Genomic DNA, 17,184 nt, shown 5'->3' on the forward strand with positions numbered 1-17,184 from the left:
TCCCCCCTCTTCTGCCTTTCAAATACCAAAGCGACCAAGACTACAGAGTTTGGAGTATGTAAGGGGGATGGTAGAGCTAAGTTTTAGCTTTTTGTCAATAGGACCTTTCTTTCTTTCTTTCTTTCTTTCTTTCTTTCTTTCTTTCTTTCTTTCTTTCTTCTTTCTTTCTTTCTTTCTTTCTTTCTTTCTTTTTCTTTACGTGTATGTGTTTTTTTTTTTGTTTAAGACAACATCTTGATGTAGATTAGTCTGAAAATGTGTGATATAATATGGGTTTTCAGCTGGAAAGTTTCTCAAGAAATCAAGCAGATGCCTCAGTTGATCAAGAGACAAAGGGTCAGGAAGGGGGAATTCTGTGAATGTTAATTTTCAAATAAGCAGATATGAAACTTTGAAGTTTAAAGTAGCAGAGATCGGCAAGGTATCAAGGTGTCATGCAAATAAATCACATAAAGGTGATGGCATTATGTCTGTGATAAATACAGTAAAAAAAAAGTCTGCAATACTATCAGCATAGAACTGAATATATGGCCTGAACAAGGGATCCAGGAAGAGTTCCATGAAAGCATGATTACTGGGAAAGCAACCGAAAGAGAATTAAAGTTTCGAAGGTCTTATTATGGATGAGGAGTGTATTCCAGTCAGAGGGGACAAGAATTGGGAATGCCCGTGGTGAGAGAAATCAGAAATGATTCTAGGAGATAGAAGTGAGTCTTTGAAGCCAATGTTTAGAAAGAAACAGTGAGAAAGAAAGTGATACTGTGAGGGCATGTGAATAGTTAAAAAGACCTTTGAAGAAGTCATCAGGAGATTAATCAGAAAGACACTTGCATCCCATAGGGAGAAATACAGGTAGAGGAGTTGTAAGACTGAGGAATATTTATCTCAAGAGAGGAACGGTAGTGAGCTGGTCTTCGGAGAGACAGTGACTATCACTGTAGATTGAAGCTTAGATTGCTCTATTGCACCAGGGAGCATTACAATGGAACATTTCCCAAATGGCTCTTCTTCTCTTTTCTGTTCACAGCCAGGCTCCTTACCTCCAGTCATTCCTCATTTTCTGCATTTGATCATTTCTCACAAACAGCCTGGGAAGTTATCCCTTTTTCTTTTTGTGCTTCTTAAGCTCTGGTCATCCATAAGATCCTATTCAAACCTCACATTATCTGGGAAGCTCTTTGCCTTATCTTTGGCCTTAATTCTGGAGTTTTGTTTTCCTTTTCTGACCTACTGCAGAACTCACACTCCCTCTATTTTAAGGTTTTTTTTTTTAAATAATCTCTTAGGCGTCTCACTACTTTGCCTGTCTTTTTTCCTTCAGCTAGAATGTGAAGTTCTCTAGGAGAGTGACTTCATCCTTCACTTTTGGATGAGCCTATCAAAGGTTGGTCTGGGTCCAGAGTAAACAAAAAGACAACCTCTGAAGACACAGCCAGTGCCAGAAAGAGATAGGAATAAACTAACCTGAGATAGGCAGAGAGGAAGCAGGGTTGTGGAAGGGGAACTAAAGAAAAGTGGTTTTCCAAGTCAGGTACAAGTAATAAGGTTATGTCAGCTTCACAATGACTTGTTCCAGGCCTAGGTGGTTAGGAAGGGGAGCCCCAAGCCAGGTCTGAAGAGAAGGTGAGGATAAACAATCGTGGAACATATTTCATTAGAGATTCAGCTGAACTATGTGGATTGAAGTTATAAAGCAGACACAGGTTCCCCCATTCCTCTAGGGGCATGGTTCTGTCCGGAAAAAAAGGAAGAAACTTAAGCCTGCCAAGGGGTTTCATTCCTAAGAAAGGGTAGGGCGTTGCTGTTGGTGGTAATGTTGGCAGTGTGTGGAAGTAGAGGAGAAAGGATGGTGGGGGGTGCCGGTAGTAGGGAAAGGCTAGCAATCACTGCTACAAAGGGCTAAGTTTCCACAACAAACTCAGATCAGGGAGATGGATGGAAAGAAAGAAACTGGGGGGTCAGAGGAAGCAGTGTTGTTGACCAAGACTGTCCACCTATAAGATACAGAGCTCATCTAGGGGAGTTGTGGGGGTATAGAATTGAAGATAACTGCTCACTCTGAACAGATTGCATCTGTACTATTTATTTTCCTTTTAGTAAACCTCTGGAAATTTCATGGCAATTAGACTTCTTGCCAGGCAGTTTTTAAGAGAAATGACTCTCCCTTTGCTACAGATCACTCCCTGGATCTTTAAGGCAAGAGTTGAAGCTCTGGAACCCCAGTGCCTCTCCACCAGGACAGTCTGAGGGCATTTCTCTGGCTTAAGTAAGTGACTAGTGTTGAATTGCATTTTGTTTTGGAGAGTTACAGGAATTTAATTATGTATAGTGTAATAACGGTGCATTTTCCCTTCCCCTGCTCTCATCTTAATTTTTACTAATATTTTTATGATTGTTTTAAACAAGTAGAAGCAAACACGGGCTGCTCCTCCCAGTTTGGAGCTTTGTTTTCTCCTCCTCCTTCTCCTCCTCCTCCTCCTCCTCCTCCTCCTCCTCCTCCTCCTCCTCCTCCTCCTCCTCCTCCTTCTCCTCCTCCTCACCAGAATTGTAAGAGGGTAGCGTTCGGTTCTGCAGCAAAGACAGGCATACAAGCTTTCTCTGTGAATTAATTGCTCAGGAAAGACACTTTTTATGTTGTCAAGTGGCACTTAAGCCACTAATTCTTGACTGTGAAACTGCTTTTCCTGGGCAATGCTCTTTAAGGAAAAACTTCTTCAGTCCAGCGATTGGTGACTAAGGGAACTATGAAGCACAGGGGATTGGGCGGGATCACGGCTCCTAATAATGCCTCCTTATCCAATGAAAAGCATTTCCTATTGAGACCCCCAAGAGTTCCCCGGCGGCCCTCGGCTCCAGCAAGGACTTTGGGCCTTTTCTTGTGTCCTGTTTGTTAAAGGCATGCGGGCTACAGCATTCAAGAGGGCTAGTTCTTAACAAAGGGAAAGAGATAAATGAAAATAAGCTCACATTTGCAGAATGAGCGGTTTGCAGTAAGGAGCCGCGGCAGCCCAGAGTCTGCTCCTTTGGGCTGGGCTAACCTTTCCCTGTTTTTTCTTTTTTTTTTTTTTAATGGATAAAAATATGCACTTCCAAAGTGCGAGTTGCCCGTTTACATGTTTAATAGCTAATTATCTACAGGCATGAGCACATTCTCTCATCTAGCACACTCTTTCTTGGGGTAAGTCTCTTTGAGAAAGATTTGATTTTGGTGTTTGGGGGTTGGGGGATGGTGTAGCAAACTTCAGTCGAAACACTGATGCTTTGAGTGTTTTGGGAAAAGAAGTTTGATTTCAGTTTTGAATTGCTGAACAAGGATTATCGTGTTGAATGGTAAAAAACAAGAATTTCTATTGTTTTGGCAATAATATTGTTTCAGTGGAAGAGAGACAGGATTTTCAAGCTGTTGTTTCATGTAAACACAGTCCTAAAGAGCTGATTCAAAATCACAGGGTAGAACAAGTTAGAAAGTCTTTTGGCTAGCGTTGTATTTCTTTGGTTTACAAAAGATTGTGGGCTAACGTGGCTTTTATTATGATGAGGCTTTTTCTCTTAAAACTATACACTACATGTCTTTGATGCTTAATTGATTTATGGAGAATGTGACATTTGCTATATTGAATAATTCATGAACTTGTCCATAAAGGAAGAATCATGTTTGAATGAAAACTTAATTCTAGCATAAATAGAATTTCCTATTGTATGTGAAATTATTGGTATTTGCCATATAAATGCAACACAATATGACATCTTTAAAATTCTTTTCTTGCATATTTGGAATATTTTAAATATTTTAGTGAAAAGGTTTGTTGAATTAAGTAGTAATATATATTAGGTAATTTCTGTTTTGGGAGGAAAACAGCAATGTAGTTCATTATGATTTCTGTGTTGAAAAAGATCAGGGAAATTGAAAAATTAGGTATGTCAAAGCTTGGTGGTGTTACTCATTTTGCTGCTTTACTAAATTATGTCATCTTTCTTTTTCCTCAAATAGCATAAAACATCAATAATAGCTTGCAGTTGAAATTATCTAGTGGTTTTCCCACGTTTATTTTTCAGGACAAAATTTCAACAGCTTGCTCCATCAAAATATATTATAAATCCCTCCCTTTGCCTTGTCGCAAATGAGAAGTTGAACTCTTGCAAAGGATGGGTTCAGCTGATAAGCCTCATGGCTTTTACATTCTAAAGCTGCCAATCAGAGATGTGAATGAAAGCCCTTTTGGAACAATCAGGGCAGCCTTTCAGAATGTGTATTCTCTGTGGTAAAGAGAAGACTGGGAAGACGCCTCATAGCAGTACTCAGGCCAGGCTTAGCCAAAGTTTGATCTATTCAATTCCCTTTGTGGGAGAGAATGCACTGAACTTTGCTGCCCTTGCTGTGTTTTGGTCACTGCCTTTTATTCTCTGTCTGCCATCATATGCAGTCTGTTCTCAGCCTTTTGGAGGGAAGAAGAGAAAAACCTATAACTGTCAATGTTGGTATTGAAAAGTGAAAACTTTGTAGAAGGCCACTCAGCCCTGGGATTCCAGTCTCAGATTTTAGTGGATAAACAATGATAAGAAAAGTGCATATATAGTTTATTGATTCTGTAGATTTATACTCTGGAGTGGACTGTTAACCTCATTTTAAAGGGCAAGGCGATCAGGTAGGAGGACTAAAAAGTTGAGACCTCCACAATTGAAGGTAATATGCCTGTTGAAGAGGCAGTACTGAGGATCAGGAAGATGAGGGCAGTAGGAAGACTTCAGGATGTAATGTCACCTTGCTATGTAATTTTAAGTTTCTGGCAGTAATTAATATTATGTATTTCTGACATTCAAATAAACTTAGCAATGATTGCAATAGTACTCATAAAAATTAATGATGTTTATTATAGGCTTTTATTTTATTTTGTGTGTGTGTTGTCTTGACAAGCAGAAGCAGGTGAAAATAATTGACAGACAGGAACAGCCTGTGCAGGCACTACCATGGCACCAGTTGAAGGTTTCTTTCAGTCAATGCCAAATATAGAAAGTAAAGAGAAACTGAGGCCCAGAAAATAACTTCCACTTATTTTCCCACAGTTCACTTGTGATGGGGATATTGAATCAAAAGCAATTATTGAAACACTGGATATCTAACCTCCCAATTTTCTCGTATTCCAAATAAAATAGTTTCATGTATACTTTACATCAATAAGGAAGGCCCATAAAAGGAAGAAATGCTAACATCTCTGTTTTCTTTTAAGGCAAACCAATAAAATAATATTGATTTCATTTCAGGAATATTCCTACCTGGAGGACAATGAAAATCAATTATCTTTATTAAGAAGGTGATCTTTGTATCTTCAGCTGTCTAACCATCTAATTTGATTTTTTTATATAAAGAAAACTCATTTCAAGAGAGTTGCTGTGCCATTTAACAGTCTGCTTTGTTTTAGGCTAACTTTTGTTCAGAAGAGGGTGGGCTGTAAGAATAGTACCAGTCTGGACCAGCAGATAATTATGCCCTACAAGCGTTACAATTGAGTAGGATCCAAATGTAGGCGCCACTTGTAAGAATTTCAGCATGGTGTCTGTCTTGTTTTATATGAGCATGTTGTGTAGAGTTGTGATTTGCAATGTACATATATACCATGTTGAGTATGCTTAGGAATCTTCATGAAGCCATGGTGATTTTCAGTAAGTATACAAATACCTACTTTCTCATACTGTTCAGGAGGGAAAGAAATTTAATGGAGTCACAGGCTAGAGACAAGCAATGGAGTCCTCACCTGTTGTCCCAGACTTCCTTCATTTTTCTTTTGTCCAATCACAACAGTTGTTGCCAGAGGACTAGAAAGAAAATGAGAAAGACAACAAAAAATCATACCAATAGAACTTTAGGCCAACAAAGAAATCTTTGTTCATTTATTTTGTTAATGTATGGGAGTAGAAGTATTTTTATGCTTTTTGTCACTAGTTATCTTTAAATGATACTAAGTTACTCTTATGAATTTTTTACTTCAGTCAATACCACTAATAAAGATATATCTACAGCAGGAATAGGTTTGGAGAATAATTACTAACATCAATTGTGTTGTGATGAAATCAAAGACATTTAATATCATCTGGAAATTAATTGGTTTTAACACACTCTGATTTATATTATGTAATAATTTCTTCTTCCAAATAACCTTGCTATACAGTCTATTGAGAAGCTTTCTTTATGGAACAGTAGTGTGACATTCTATTCCACAGGACTCAACTAAAGAAATCTTCGATTGCTTGCCTTCAGAAAATTCACTGATTGTACAAATCGCAGATAAATTTGGTGCCGGAATTTGGTATGAACTGATGTGAGTACAATTGTTTAGATTTCACCTTTTTTCTTCTTTTAGTTCTTCAATTCTTTTTGAAAATATTGCTTCTATATTATTACAGATCATGTGATTCAAAGTTCCAGAATGTATAAAGGAAGTAGTGGAGTTGTTGTTGTTTACTATGATCCAGGCAATTTTGTTGAAGATGAATGGTGATTCTTTCAGTCAATCCCTCTTTGTCATTAACATATAGATGATAGATAGGTAAATAGCTTGATAGATGATAGATATATATATATAGAGAGATATTATTTCACTCAGTCCCTCTGTCATTAACATATAGATGATAGGTAGAAAGATTGATAGATTATAGATAGATAGATAGATAAATAGATAGATAGATAGAGACAGACAGACAGAGAGATGTGAGGCATGTTTTTATTCATATGATCAGTACTAATATCCAACCATAAAAAATGAATTGGTGTTCAAAGTAATTAATGATTTGTGTTTTTGGATATAGGGATAAAAAGCTGAGTCCTGGTGGCATTTATGATTCTTGAAGAATTTGAAAATGAGATCTTTTAGGAAAATCCATTAGTATTCTGTAAATGTTCAGGGCTTCTACTGAGATGAGATGTTGATTCTTAAGACTCTAGACAATTTCATCATAATTATGCAATTTCCCTGTAGTTTTCTTACTCTATAACTAGGTACTAGGGAAAATTCTGCTTTAGTAGTTCTGATGCAATCTTTGGTCCCGTCACATTGAGAACTAGACCACAACATTCCCTAAGTGTTGGCCTGTGCCATCAGATAAAGAGTTAGTAGGAAGCATTAGTTCTTTTGATGAAAAATAAATATGATTAGTTTAGTCACTGAAGGTGGGTTCTGATCAGATTAGATCAGAGTCTGCCATTTCCTGATGTCTTCAGATTGGTTGGCCTGTGTTACAGAATAACCTCAATAATCTTAGTGAAAATCAGATTCTATATAGACAAATCACTTAAAAGGAGATATTAATTGTACTGAAAATGTATGGTTGACATGCATCAGCATCAATTATGCATAGGAACATCAGTTGGAACCAAGTTTGACCTATGCCTGTGACTTGGCCTACACTGTTGCCATAAAGAATTTTCTCTGTTAATAATCCCTTGAGCAAAAGTTTGCCTTTAGTTCTTATTACACCAGCAGAATGCTCTTGAATTCTGCTTTTATTTTATATTTGTGTGGTTTTAAGTTATGGTCAAGGATACACTAGGATTCATCTTACCAGACTTCATAAACTTTGAAGAAAAAACAACTGCTTTAGAGATCATGAACCCTCTGACTTGAACTAACCTCATTGAAAATGGAGCAAAGTAAGAATATTACAGTATACTTTGCCTTCGGGGTTTTATTTTACTGGACTCTGAAATATGTTTGGTTGGGAATAAAGTGTGCCCAGGTTTTCTAGGGTATTGGATTTATGTCAGAATTTATAATTTTGTTTCAACTGAACTTCTGAAAATTTATCAGGTTATAAAGTGATCTTAGTATTTAATAATCCTTAGAGGGGCCAAAAAAGTGACATTCCTTCCTGTAGTGGTCCCCCAAATTCCAAACACGGTATATGCTACTACTATTAGCCATCAAAAAATTTTAAAAAGAGGAAAATTGTAGACATTATTATGAATGAACTTTCTCAATGAGCTGTGGTAGTCAAAAAGTTAAAAAAAACATTGATAGACATACTTATGTTTTTTTAATATTATATAATATTTCATTGTCTACTAATCATACAAAATAATTTCTCTTTGACATTTTTGTGAATATATATATATTCACAAAATGATTATTTTATTATATATACATGAAACAGATTTTGAACAGGTTCACCTCCCCACTACCTTCTCTTGTCCTTCTTCCTGTTGAACCTTACTTTCAGATTTTTAAAAATTTTTACATTTTATTCTCCGTGTGCACACACACTTGTGTAAATGCATGTGTGTGCATCTGAACACCATGGTGAATGTGGAATTCAGGACCTACTTGCAAGAGTCAGTTCCTTCCTTCTATCATATGGGGTCCCAGTGATTGAACTCAGGTTGTCAAGTTTGATGGTAAGTGCCTTTATCTGCTAAGTCATCTTGCCACCCCTTTAAATTTCTTCTTAATCAACCTCCAGCTGACCTCCTTTCTGACCACTATCAATGAAAATATGTTTATACAACACTAATCCTTCTTTTAGTCCATTATGTTGGAATAATTGGTTATAAACATCTTCAAAAGGCAGTAATTTGATGCTGCTCATAGGAAAAGCTATCATTAACTGTGTAGGCTATTACTTTTTTAATCTCCTGGAGCACTCAAGTGTTGACCTAGACATTTGTTGGACCGTATGTTAGACATTTAGGGAAAAAAAGGAAGCAAGTTTTGTTTCTTGAATAATTTTTATTCTTTACAGTCACCCCAAGAGGCAAATACTGTTCTCATTTTTAAGGACTGGAGCTCTCTCTGTATGGGGTAGTCAATGGGGGCGCTTTTCACTATTTCTCTGTTATGAGTAAATTGTACAGTTAAGGTTCCAAACCCAAGGAGGAACTTTTTGAGGTACAAGGAATTAGCAAAAGGATACATTTCTAATACAAAGTTAAAGATTCCAAGGAATGCAGATAGAGATTTCTAGTCATGGTTGAGAGGAGCAGAATTCTATAATGTTCTTTTATGATTGAGCTGAATACTGGTGGGTTCATCCAACTACTCACAGCACTGTTGAATCTTCCCAGCTTCAGCTGTGAGGCTCATTGGTCATGTTTATACAGAAAAGTGAAAACAGTATAGCCAAGTTACAGAGTGAACGGGTGTCTGAGTCAGAAATAGATCTCTCTGATTCCCGTGCCACACCCTCCCTGCTAGACAGCAAAGGTGGTGTGTTCAAGCAAGGGAGAGCTATGAATAGGGCCATAGTGGCAGTTTTCCCATGCCTTCTCTTTAGGACTAAGACTGTACTGCTTTCTTGTCTGTGGTCCTTTCTCTCCCATAGGTTTTGATTGCCCAAAGCAACAGAACAGAAGTGTCACACATTTACAGACTGCCTGTTGTAGGTAGAGTGCATATGTTCTGGGGTATGTAAAACTAAAGTGTGGTGACGGATGTATAAATCAACTTTTTTTAACCACCCTTTATCACAGCAATACAAATATGCATTGATTCATTTATAGATCACACTGCACTCCATAAATACAATGCAGTTATTTATGATTTTTAAAACTAGAATAATGTGAATTAAGAAATAAAATAAAATGATTATATTTCTGAAAAAAACTGAACGTAAAAGTAGGATACAAAACTTAGATATTTGGAGTACTTGTCAAGGAAAGTATAAAATATGACAGAGCCAGGGAGAGAGCAGCACTCTGGGCATAGACATAACCAGGAAGTAAAGCTGGAGGGGCTCTGGGAAGAGGTGAGAAACCTTCTAATGTGAAATCCTTTATCAAATAAAATAAACTTGCCAGCAGTGCTTATTGTATAAGGTAGATACAAGAGATTGTGAATGAAGTCTGGTTTTAATGCTCTTTTTTATAGCCTCGTAAATTTTTAAACATGTATGACTACGTTAATAAGAAATTATTTCTTTCACTGTCTTCTTGGTTTCTTCCAGCAATGTACTTTCTAAAATGTAAATTGTGTTCTTATTGTAAACGAGTCTTTTGGAATAATAGATAATCATGGTGTTAAAATAGTAAGTGGAATAGCTCAATATTAAGAAGTTTAGAAATTAAAAATTATTCTTCCATCTGGGAAACATGGAAGGCATAAGATAAAGTAGTGGGGATGGGATTATAGGAAGCCCTCTCAAGATTCTTAATACAAAGTAGATGGCCCAGAAAAGTCCCATTTTCCTTACCTCCTCTTCCCTTTTTTGTCAATTCTTCTGCATGTTTTTCTCTGACATTCTACTTCTCTTTGACTCACTTTCCTATTTTCATTTATTCCTTCTCTTGAGTGTCCCTGTTAGACTTTACTTGGTCAAGGTCTCACTATACTTTGCTTTTGTTCAACAAGGTCGCTTTGGGGAAAAGTTGAACTAGACCTATGTGATGAAATAACCAAGAAGGAATGTGATTTTTGGTGAATGATTCTATCAAGACTTAATTGAATGACAATTCAAGATAGCACATTCCCATTGCAACTGATCCACTGTTAGAATGAAAACCCCACATGTTTTACCCCTTCCCCCACCACGTATTATGGAAGTCATCATGCTCTTTGAGTTCTATAGTAAGTGACTTTTTCTCAAGCTAAGTAAGTTTTACTCAAGTCAGACACTCATTGAGGTGACTTCAGCCCTGTGTATTTCTAGCAAATTTCTCCTATTTCCTCCCCTTAAAACATACAGAGGTCTGTTGACTTCTTTCCTTGGTGTCTGGAAGGGAAGAGTGAAAAGGAAATCACTTCAGAAAACAGCCGTTTGTATTTTGCAACATAATCATGTGAAAATCCATTACTGGCTATGTCAGGGAACAAAGGCCACTTTCATTTCATATCCTCACTCAAAAGAATCATTCACCAGTTACTTATCCACAATGTTTTAAGGGACACATTTGAGAGACATACTAGCCAATGGTAACTATTAACCTAGGAGAAAGCTGGTAAAATTTCTATATGTATCTTAAGGCCCTGGTGGCCTAAATATTTAAACAGAGAATCGAGTTAATGACTACCATGTATAAAAACAGTATTGAAAAGAAAGCCTCTAAATGGTCAGATCAGATTTTGTACAATGAGGTATGGGGTGGCTGTTCTGTTGTCCTCAACTTTCACATTCTATTTGGAATTTTTGAGACAGCATCTGATGTTGAGAGAGGGTCAAAATGCATAGTCTTATCTGACATAGTACTCACTCTGTAGCCCAGGTTGACCTCAAACTTACAGGAATTCTCTTGCCTAGGTGTCTTCTGGGGTTATAGGCATGATCCACAACATCCTACTCTTATTTGTGCTTGATCAGAAAAGCTGATGTTGACCAGGGCCATTTTAGCAGATGAATGCATGGATATAGCCGACAGGACATGCAGTGGGCAAGGAAAAGGAACATATATATGCTAGGCTTGGAGTATAGACTGAAAGAGAACTGTGTAGTGCAGGAAGGAAGTGATGAGTTTGATATTTTAATCTCTTCAGAATAGCCATGTGATGTGACACGGTTGGGAAAAGCTTATTTATTTTAATCTAGAAATTTTTTCATATAATATATTTTGGTCATATTCTTTTCCCTCCCCCAATTCCTCCCTAATTCCTATGCCTAACCAACCAAATTAATATTCTTTTTCCTCATGAAAAAAAAACATGGAATCCATTTTCTGTTGCGGTAGAGCAGTGAACAGATTTGACAAACTGACAGGTCATGTCTTTTAAGCTTCTGTTTTAAAATTAAAAGGTGAACCACTACATTGCTGTACGAGAAGGTCGCTTGTTGGTTCCCAGGTGCTAAGCCCCAAAGTAGCCACACCGAAACCATATCATTTGCATTACTGTTTGGTCAATATTTTAAGCATTATACTGGCTAACTCATATCCTAAACTAATCCATCTCTCTTAATCTGTATATCACCACGTGGCTGTGGCTTACCTGATAAAGTTCCGTCCAGCATCTGTCTCCAGCGGGGGCTACATGGCTTCTCTCTGACTCTACCTCTTTTCTCCTAGTATTCAGCTTAGTTTTCTCCACGTACCTCTATTCTTCTCTGTGCAGTCCCAAGACAGTTTTTTCATTAACTAATGGTATTCACAGCATGCAAAGGGGAATCCCACATCACATTGCTTTATTAGTTTGTGGGTAACTTAGAACATGCACTAGAGGTCTCATATCTACTTACTGTCTTATACAGTAGAGTTAATAATCAGACAAGTTATTTTAGTAATATTGGAGAGTCAACAGTACAAATTTCAGTAACTTGAAAAATTTATGCTTTAAGAATCAAAGATGTGATTTTTGGTTTTGAATGCATTATTCACATTCTCTTCCAATTCTGACATTCTGTAACTGCGTTAAGGCTCAGTTTCTAAGCTGGGCGGTGGTGGTGCACGCCTTTAATCCCAGCACTTGGGAGGCAGAGGCAGGCGGATCTCTGTGAGTTCGAGACCAGCCTGGTCTACAAGAGCTAGTTCCAGGACAGGCTCCAAAACCACAGAGAAACCCTGTCTCGAAAACAAACAAACAAAAAAAAAGACTCAGTTTCTAATTCCATGAAAAAATAATTCCCTGTGTTTATCTTATGGTGTTCTTTATTATTTATTATTTTTATTTTTTATTTTTTTGCTTTTTGTGATAGGGTTTCTCTGTCACAGCCCTAGCTGTCCTGGAACTTGCTCTTGTAGACCAGGTTGGCCTCAGTCTCACAGAGATCTGCCTGCCTCTGCCTCTCAAGTGCTGGGATTAAAGCCTTGCGCCACCACTGGCCTACTGGTGTTCTTATAAGAATTAAATAAAACATGTATTTGGAAAGTTGAAAATGGGCCTACAAATTCTATATTAGCAGCATATTAGCCATCAGGGACTCTTTGATTTTCCCTTGAGTAATATATACCTTATTTATGTTCATTGCAATACTGTGCTTACTATGTTGTGATCTCTCCCATTTCTGCAATATGTATGTCCTTAGTAGTACTATTTACCTGTGGTATGTAATCAAAAGGCACTTGTCAAGTCTAACAGAATGTGTATATTTCTTTGTCTGGATGAGCAGAATGTATTTTTATACCACAAAAGTCTTGGAGGGAAAGCAGATTTGGTGACTCAGTCTATCTTGTCTCCTATAGGAAGAAAATATTCTCTACTGGTCTTTAATCTCAGAGTGGTGAACACCTGCAGCAAGCAGGCTTTCTGGAAAAAAATCCATGGGTGACAGACGATTTATTGACTTCCAGTTCCAAGATTTAAATTCAAGTCTCAGACCCAGGTTGGGCAATGCAACTGCCAATAATACTTGCATTGTTGATGATTCCTTCAAGTATAATCTGAATGGTGCTGTCTATAGTGTTGTGTTCATCCTCGGTCTAATAACCAACAGTGCCTCCCTGTTTGTATTCTGCTTCCGCATGAAAATGAGAAGTGAGACTGCTATTTTCATCACCAATCTGGCCCTATCTGATTTGCTTTTTGTCTGTACCTTACCTTTCAAAATATTTTACAACTTTAATCGCCACTGGCCTTTTGGTGACACCCTTTGTAAGATCTCAGGGACTGCATTCCTCACCAACATCTACGGGAGCATGCTCTTCCTCACCTGCATAAGTGTGGATCGTTTCCTAGCCATTGTCTATCCCTTCCGATCTCGTACCATCAGAACCAGGAGGAATTCTGCCATTGTGTGTGCTGGAGTCTGGATCCTAGTCCTCAGTGGTGGTATTTCAGCTTCGTTGTTTTCCACCACTAATGTCAACAATGCAACCACCACTTGCTTTGAGGGCTTCTCCAAACGTGTCTGGAAGACATACCTGTCCAAGATCACCATATTCATTGAAGTTGTCGGGTTCATCATTCCTCTAATATTGAATGTTTCTTGCTCTTCTGTGGTGCTGAGAACCCTCCGCAAGCCTGCAACATTGTCTCAAATTGGAACCAATAAGAAAAAAGTGTTGAAGATGATCACAGTGCATATGGCAGTTTTTGTGGTATGCTTTGTACCGTACAACTCTGTTCTCTTTTTATATGCCTTGGTACGCTCCCAAGCCATTACAAATTGCTTATTGGAAAGGTTTGCAAAGATCATGTACCCAATTACCTTGTGCCTTGCAACTCTGAATTGTTGCTTTGATCCTTTTATCTACTACTTCACTCTTGAATCCTTTCAGAAATCCTTCTATATCAATACACATATAAGGATGGAATCCCTGTTTAAGACTGAGACACCTCTGACCCCAAAACCTTCCCTTCCAGCTATTCAAGAGGAAGTTAGTGATCAAACAACAAATAATGGTGGAGAATTAATGCTGGAATCCACCTTCTAGGTACGAGAATTATCTTTCATGTACAGTAACGGTGTCTCCTATGAGTTTTCCTATGCTATAAGTAAGAGAAAAAAATTGAAGCTAATGATACCGAAAATAGATTAATGTACCAAACACAGTCAGATGCATTTGTTTGAAGACTTATTGTACATATTCTGTTTTGTTCAGTAATTATAGGTCAAGTCTAATTACAGCAATCAAAACAGATTATCAGACTCTTGCTGAGTTGAAATTTTATTACATAAATGACCAGTGGTTTTGACTTTTAGTGATGTGGGGGTTACATTAAAACTTAAAAAAAAAAAAAAAACCATTCCAGTGGTTTTGGTAATTGGGTTGGGCCTATAAATATAGAACAAATTCAGGGATTATTTAAAAATGTTTGTGTTACTACTGATATATACTGGTATTTTTCCTTTTTTGAATTATCACGGAATTTATTTTACTAAAAAAACCTATTTTTACCTAATATTAATAAAACACGTTGAAAGGAATGTGTTGAATTTAAAAAGATTGGCAAATTTTATCTAGATTTTGAAAAGATATAAAGTGTTTGGATGAATATGGATAGGAAAATTTGGAATATAGATAACATTTACACATATATAACCATAGTTAGTGTCAGCTTTTAAAACTTTATTTGTAAAACAATACTAGAATTTTCCTATAAAATTGTTAATCTTGAAAGCTGCTACATAAGTGCCTAGAAGGTGCAAAATGGAAAAGTCATAAAATTGCAGTGTCATTTAAAACTTTTTAAGCAACACTACATTATTTCTTAAAACTTCCTCTTATCATTTATGGGGGTGGGAACTCACTTGTAGAAAATATTTATTCTTCATATTAAGTGTTGGGACACAGTACAGCCACAGAGCTATACAGTAATTGTGTCCAGGTCGGGAGCAAGTTGAAAACAGAAGTGAACAAAATAATAGCAACAAGATATCTTATAGCTTGTATTAATAGTTTTTTAGGTAGAGGTTAGATAGCTTTAGTGTTGAAATATATACTCTTTTCTGTTCAATTTTGGAGCACATTGTAGCCGAGGTGCTGCTGAATTTGTGCTCAGGTCGGGAGCGTATTGAAAAAAAAATGTATATAATAAAAGAAACAAAAAAAGAAAAATTATCAAAAAAATCCACAAAACTAGAAAAGGAAAAAAATAACAAAAATGGTTCCTAACACTTACATTATTGTTTTACTGTTTTTGAAGTTCTATAAATTTAAAAATACTATGCTATTTTAATAAACATTTTTTAGTATAATTCAATTAGAAATTGAAATTTTTTTCTGGGACAGGACTGAATTAGAGAAAAATGCATAACTTTGTAAAAATGCAAAACAAACCTTCACAAAACAAATAAGCACACCCAAATTTAGGGCATAAAGTTTTGTGCATCTATAGCATTTAACAAGTGCTACAATTATCAGACGATGCCTTGGATCATTCATCTAGGAGACTGCTAAATTCATGCCAAGTTTGAGAGAGAATGAATAAAACATTTAAAATTTATGAAAGGAAAAGACTCCTTGTAACTCAAATAACAGAAACAAAGTCTTTACAATTTTAATTTTTCTGATGCATAGTAGATTTGCCTTAAATATGCATCAGTCTGTTTAAAAAATATCTAGAAAATATGGCAATTAATGTCCAGAATTTTAAAGTAAACTTCCAGGAATAACCTATCTTGTATATTGCTGAACTTGTGTCAGAGAGTGGTTAAATTAAATTAAAAATGGTAAAACTTCTAAAAATGAGCAAATTCTTTAAATTCCTTAACTTGTTTTTCTGTCTGGTGATAGGAAGGCTTAAAAAATTAAATAAAAAATTAAAAGTCGGTGAACACAATGCAACTTTAAAGAGTGCTCAGTTTGGACTTGTGTTAGGAACTAGCTAGAAAAAAAGTTTCTAAAACAATAGAACAATAGTAAAAATAAATTCATGTTTTAAAGTCCTAAAAATAACTATGTATTATATTGTCTTGAAAAGGAAGGTAATAGTTGGAATACATACAGCTGTAGGCTTAGTTAGAGAAAAGTAGGTTAGGTTAGATGAAGTTCAGTTGTTAGGTTAATGTTGTAAGGTCAAATTAGTAATCAAAGTATGAAAAGTTGTTTGTTTCCTTCAGTATTCTTTCTCTTTTTTTGTAATATTGAACTATACATGAACTCTCTACTTTTAGCTGTTAAAATTCTGGAATTTTAGGATTATAGTATTAAATCATTGAATTGGATGTTAACTGAATTGACACAAAATACATTTTAAAATAATTTGTATAATTTCGATGTTTAATGTTGCTTACTCTTTTGTATTTCACTTTATTTTGGTTAATTTCCATTTTATATTTAATATAACTTGCTAGTCATAAAAATGGTAATGTGAATAATGTAACTCATAAATTGTAATGCATACCGAAATGTAAAATTGAATTGATTTTCCATTTACAGATACAGGTAATCCTTCAGCTGTAATTACAACTTGCATTAAAATGTTTATTAAATGTAATAAAACATATTTGGATTGTTAAGCTACTATACTTTGTTCAGCTATGGAAATATTCCATTTTTTTTTAGGGCACTCAAAAGTATCTGTTCTTTTCCTCTTCCCATCCTTTAAGAAAGAACCTAATAAAGTATACTTGCTATCAAGTTACTTCAATTATTTATTTATTATTAAAATTTTTCACCTTCTCCCCTCCTCTCATTTCCCTCCCATTCCCCCCACCCTCTCCCCCTCCCTCTCCATTCCAAAGAGCAGTCAGGGTTCCCTGTCCTGTGGGAAGTCCAAGGTCCTCCCCCATCCATCCAGGTCTAGGAAGGTGAGCATCCAGACAGACTAGGCTCCCACAAAGCCAGTACATGCTGTAGGATCAAAACCCAGTGCCATTGTCCTTGGCTTCTCA

The 17,184-nt window shown here is 36.4% G+C and overlaps 1 protein-coding gene across 2 annotated transcripts; it reads left to right on the forward strand.

Annotated features, from left to right (window-relative positions):
• Positions 1-2,832: 2,832 nt before the first annotated feature.
• On the forward strand, positions 2,833-16,900 carry Lpar4 (lysophosphatidic acid receptor 4). 2 transcript variants are annotated; one of them, XM_057758941.1, is made up of 3 exons: positions 2,833-3,178; positions 6,220-6,317; positions 13,091-16,900. In XM_057758941.1, the coding sequence occupies exon 3, from the start codon at positions 13,169-13,171 to the stop codon at positions 14,279-14,281; it is 1,113 nt and encodes a 370-aa protein (XP_057614924.1). In that variant the 5' UTR covers positions 2,833-3,178; positions 6,220-6,317; positions 13,091-13,168; the 3' UTR covers positions 14,282-16,900. The 2 variants fall into 2 exon arrangements, with proteins under 2 accessions (XP_057614924.1, XP_057614925.1); XM_057758942.1 differs by lacking the exon at positions 2,833-3,178 and adding an exon at positions 3,199-3,330.
• The last annotated feature ends 284 nt before the right edge of the window (positions 16,901-17,184 follow it).

The sequence above is a fragment of the Chionomys nivalis genome, chromosome X (assembly GCF_950005125.1).
Source record: "Chionomys nivalis chromosome X, mChiNiv1.1, whole genome shotgun sequence".
NCBI classification, from domain to species: domain Eukaryota; kingdom Metazoa; phylum Chordata; class Mammalia; order Rodentia; family Cricetidae; genus Chionomys; species Chionomys nivalis.

What these genes read in the sequence shown, in the direction of transcription:
- Lpar4 (XM_057758941.1), top strand. Translation starts at nt 13,169, where the DNA reads ATGGGTGACAGACGATTTATTGACTTCCAGTTCCAAGATTTAAATTCA.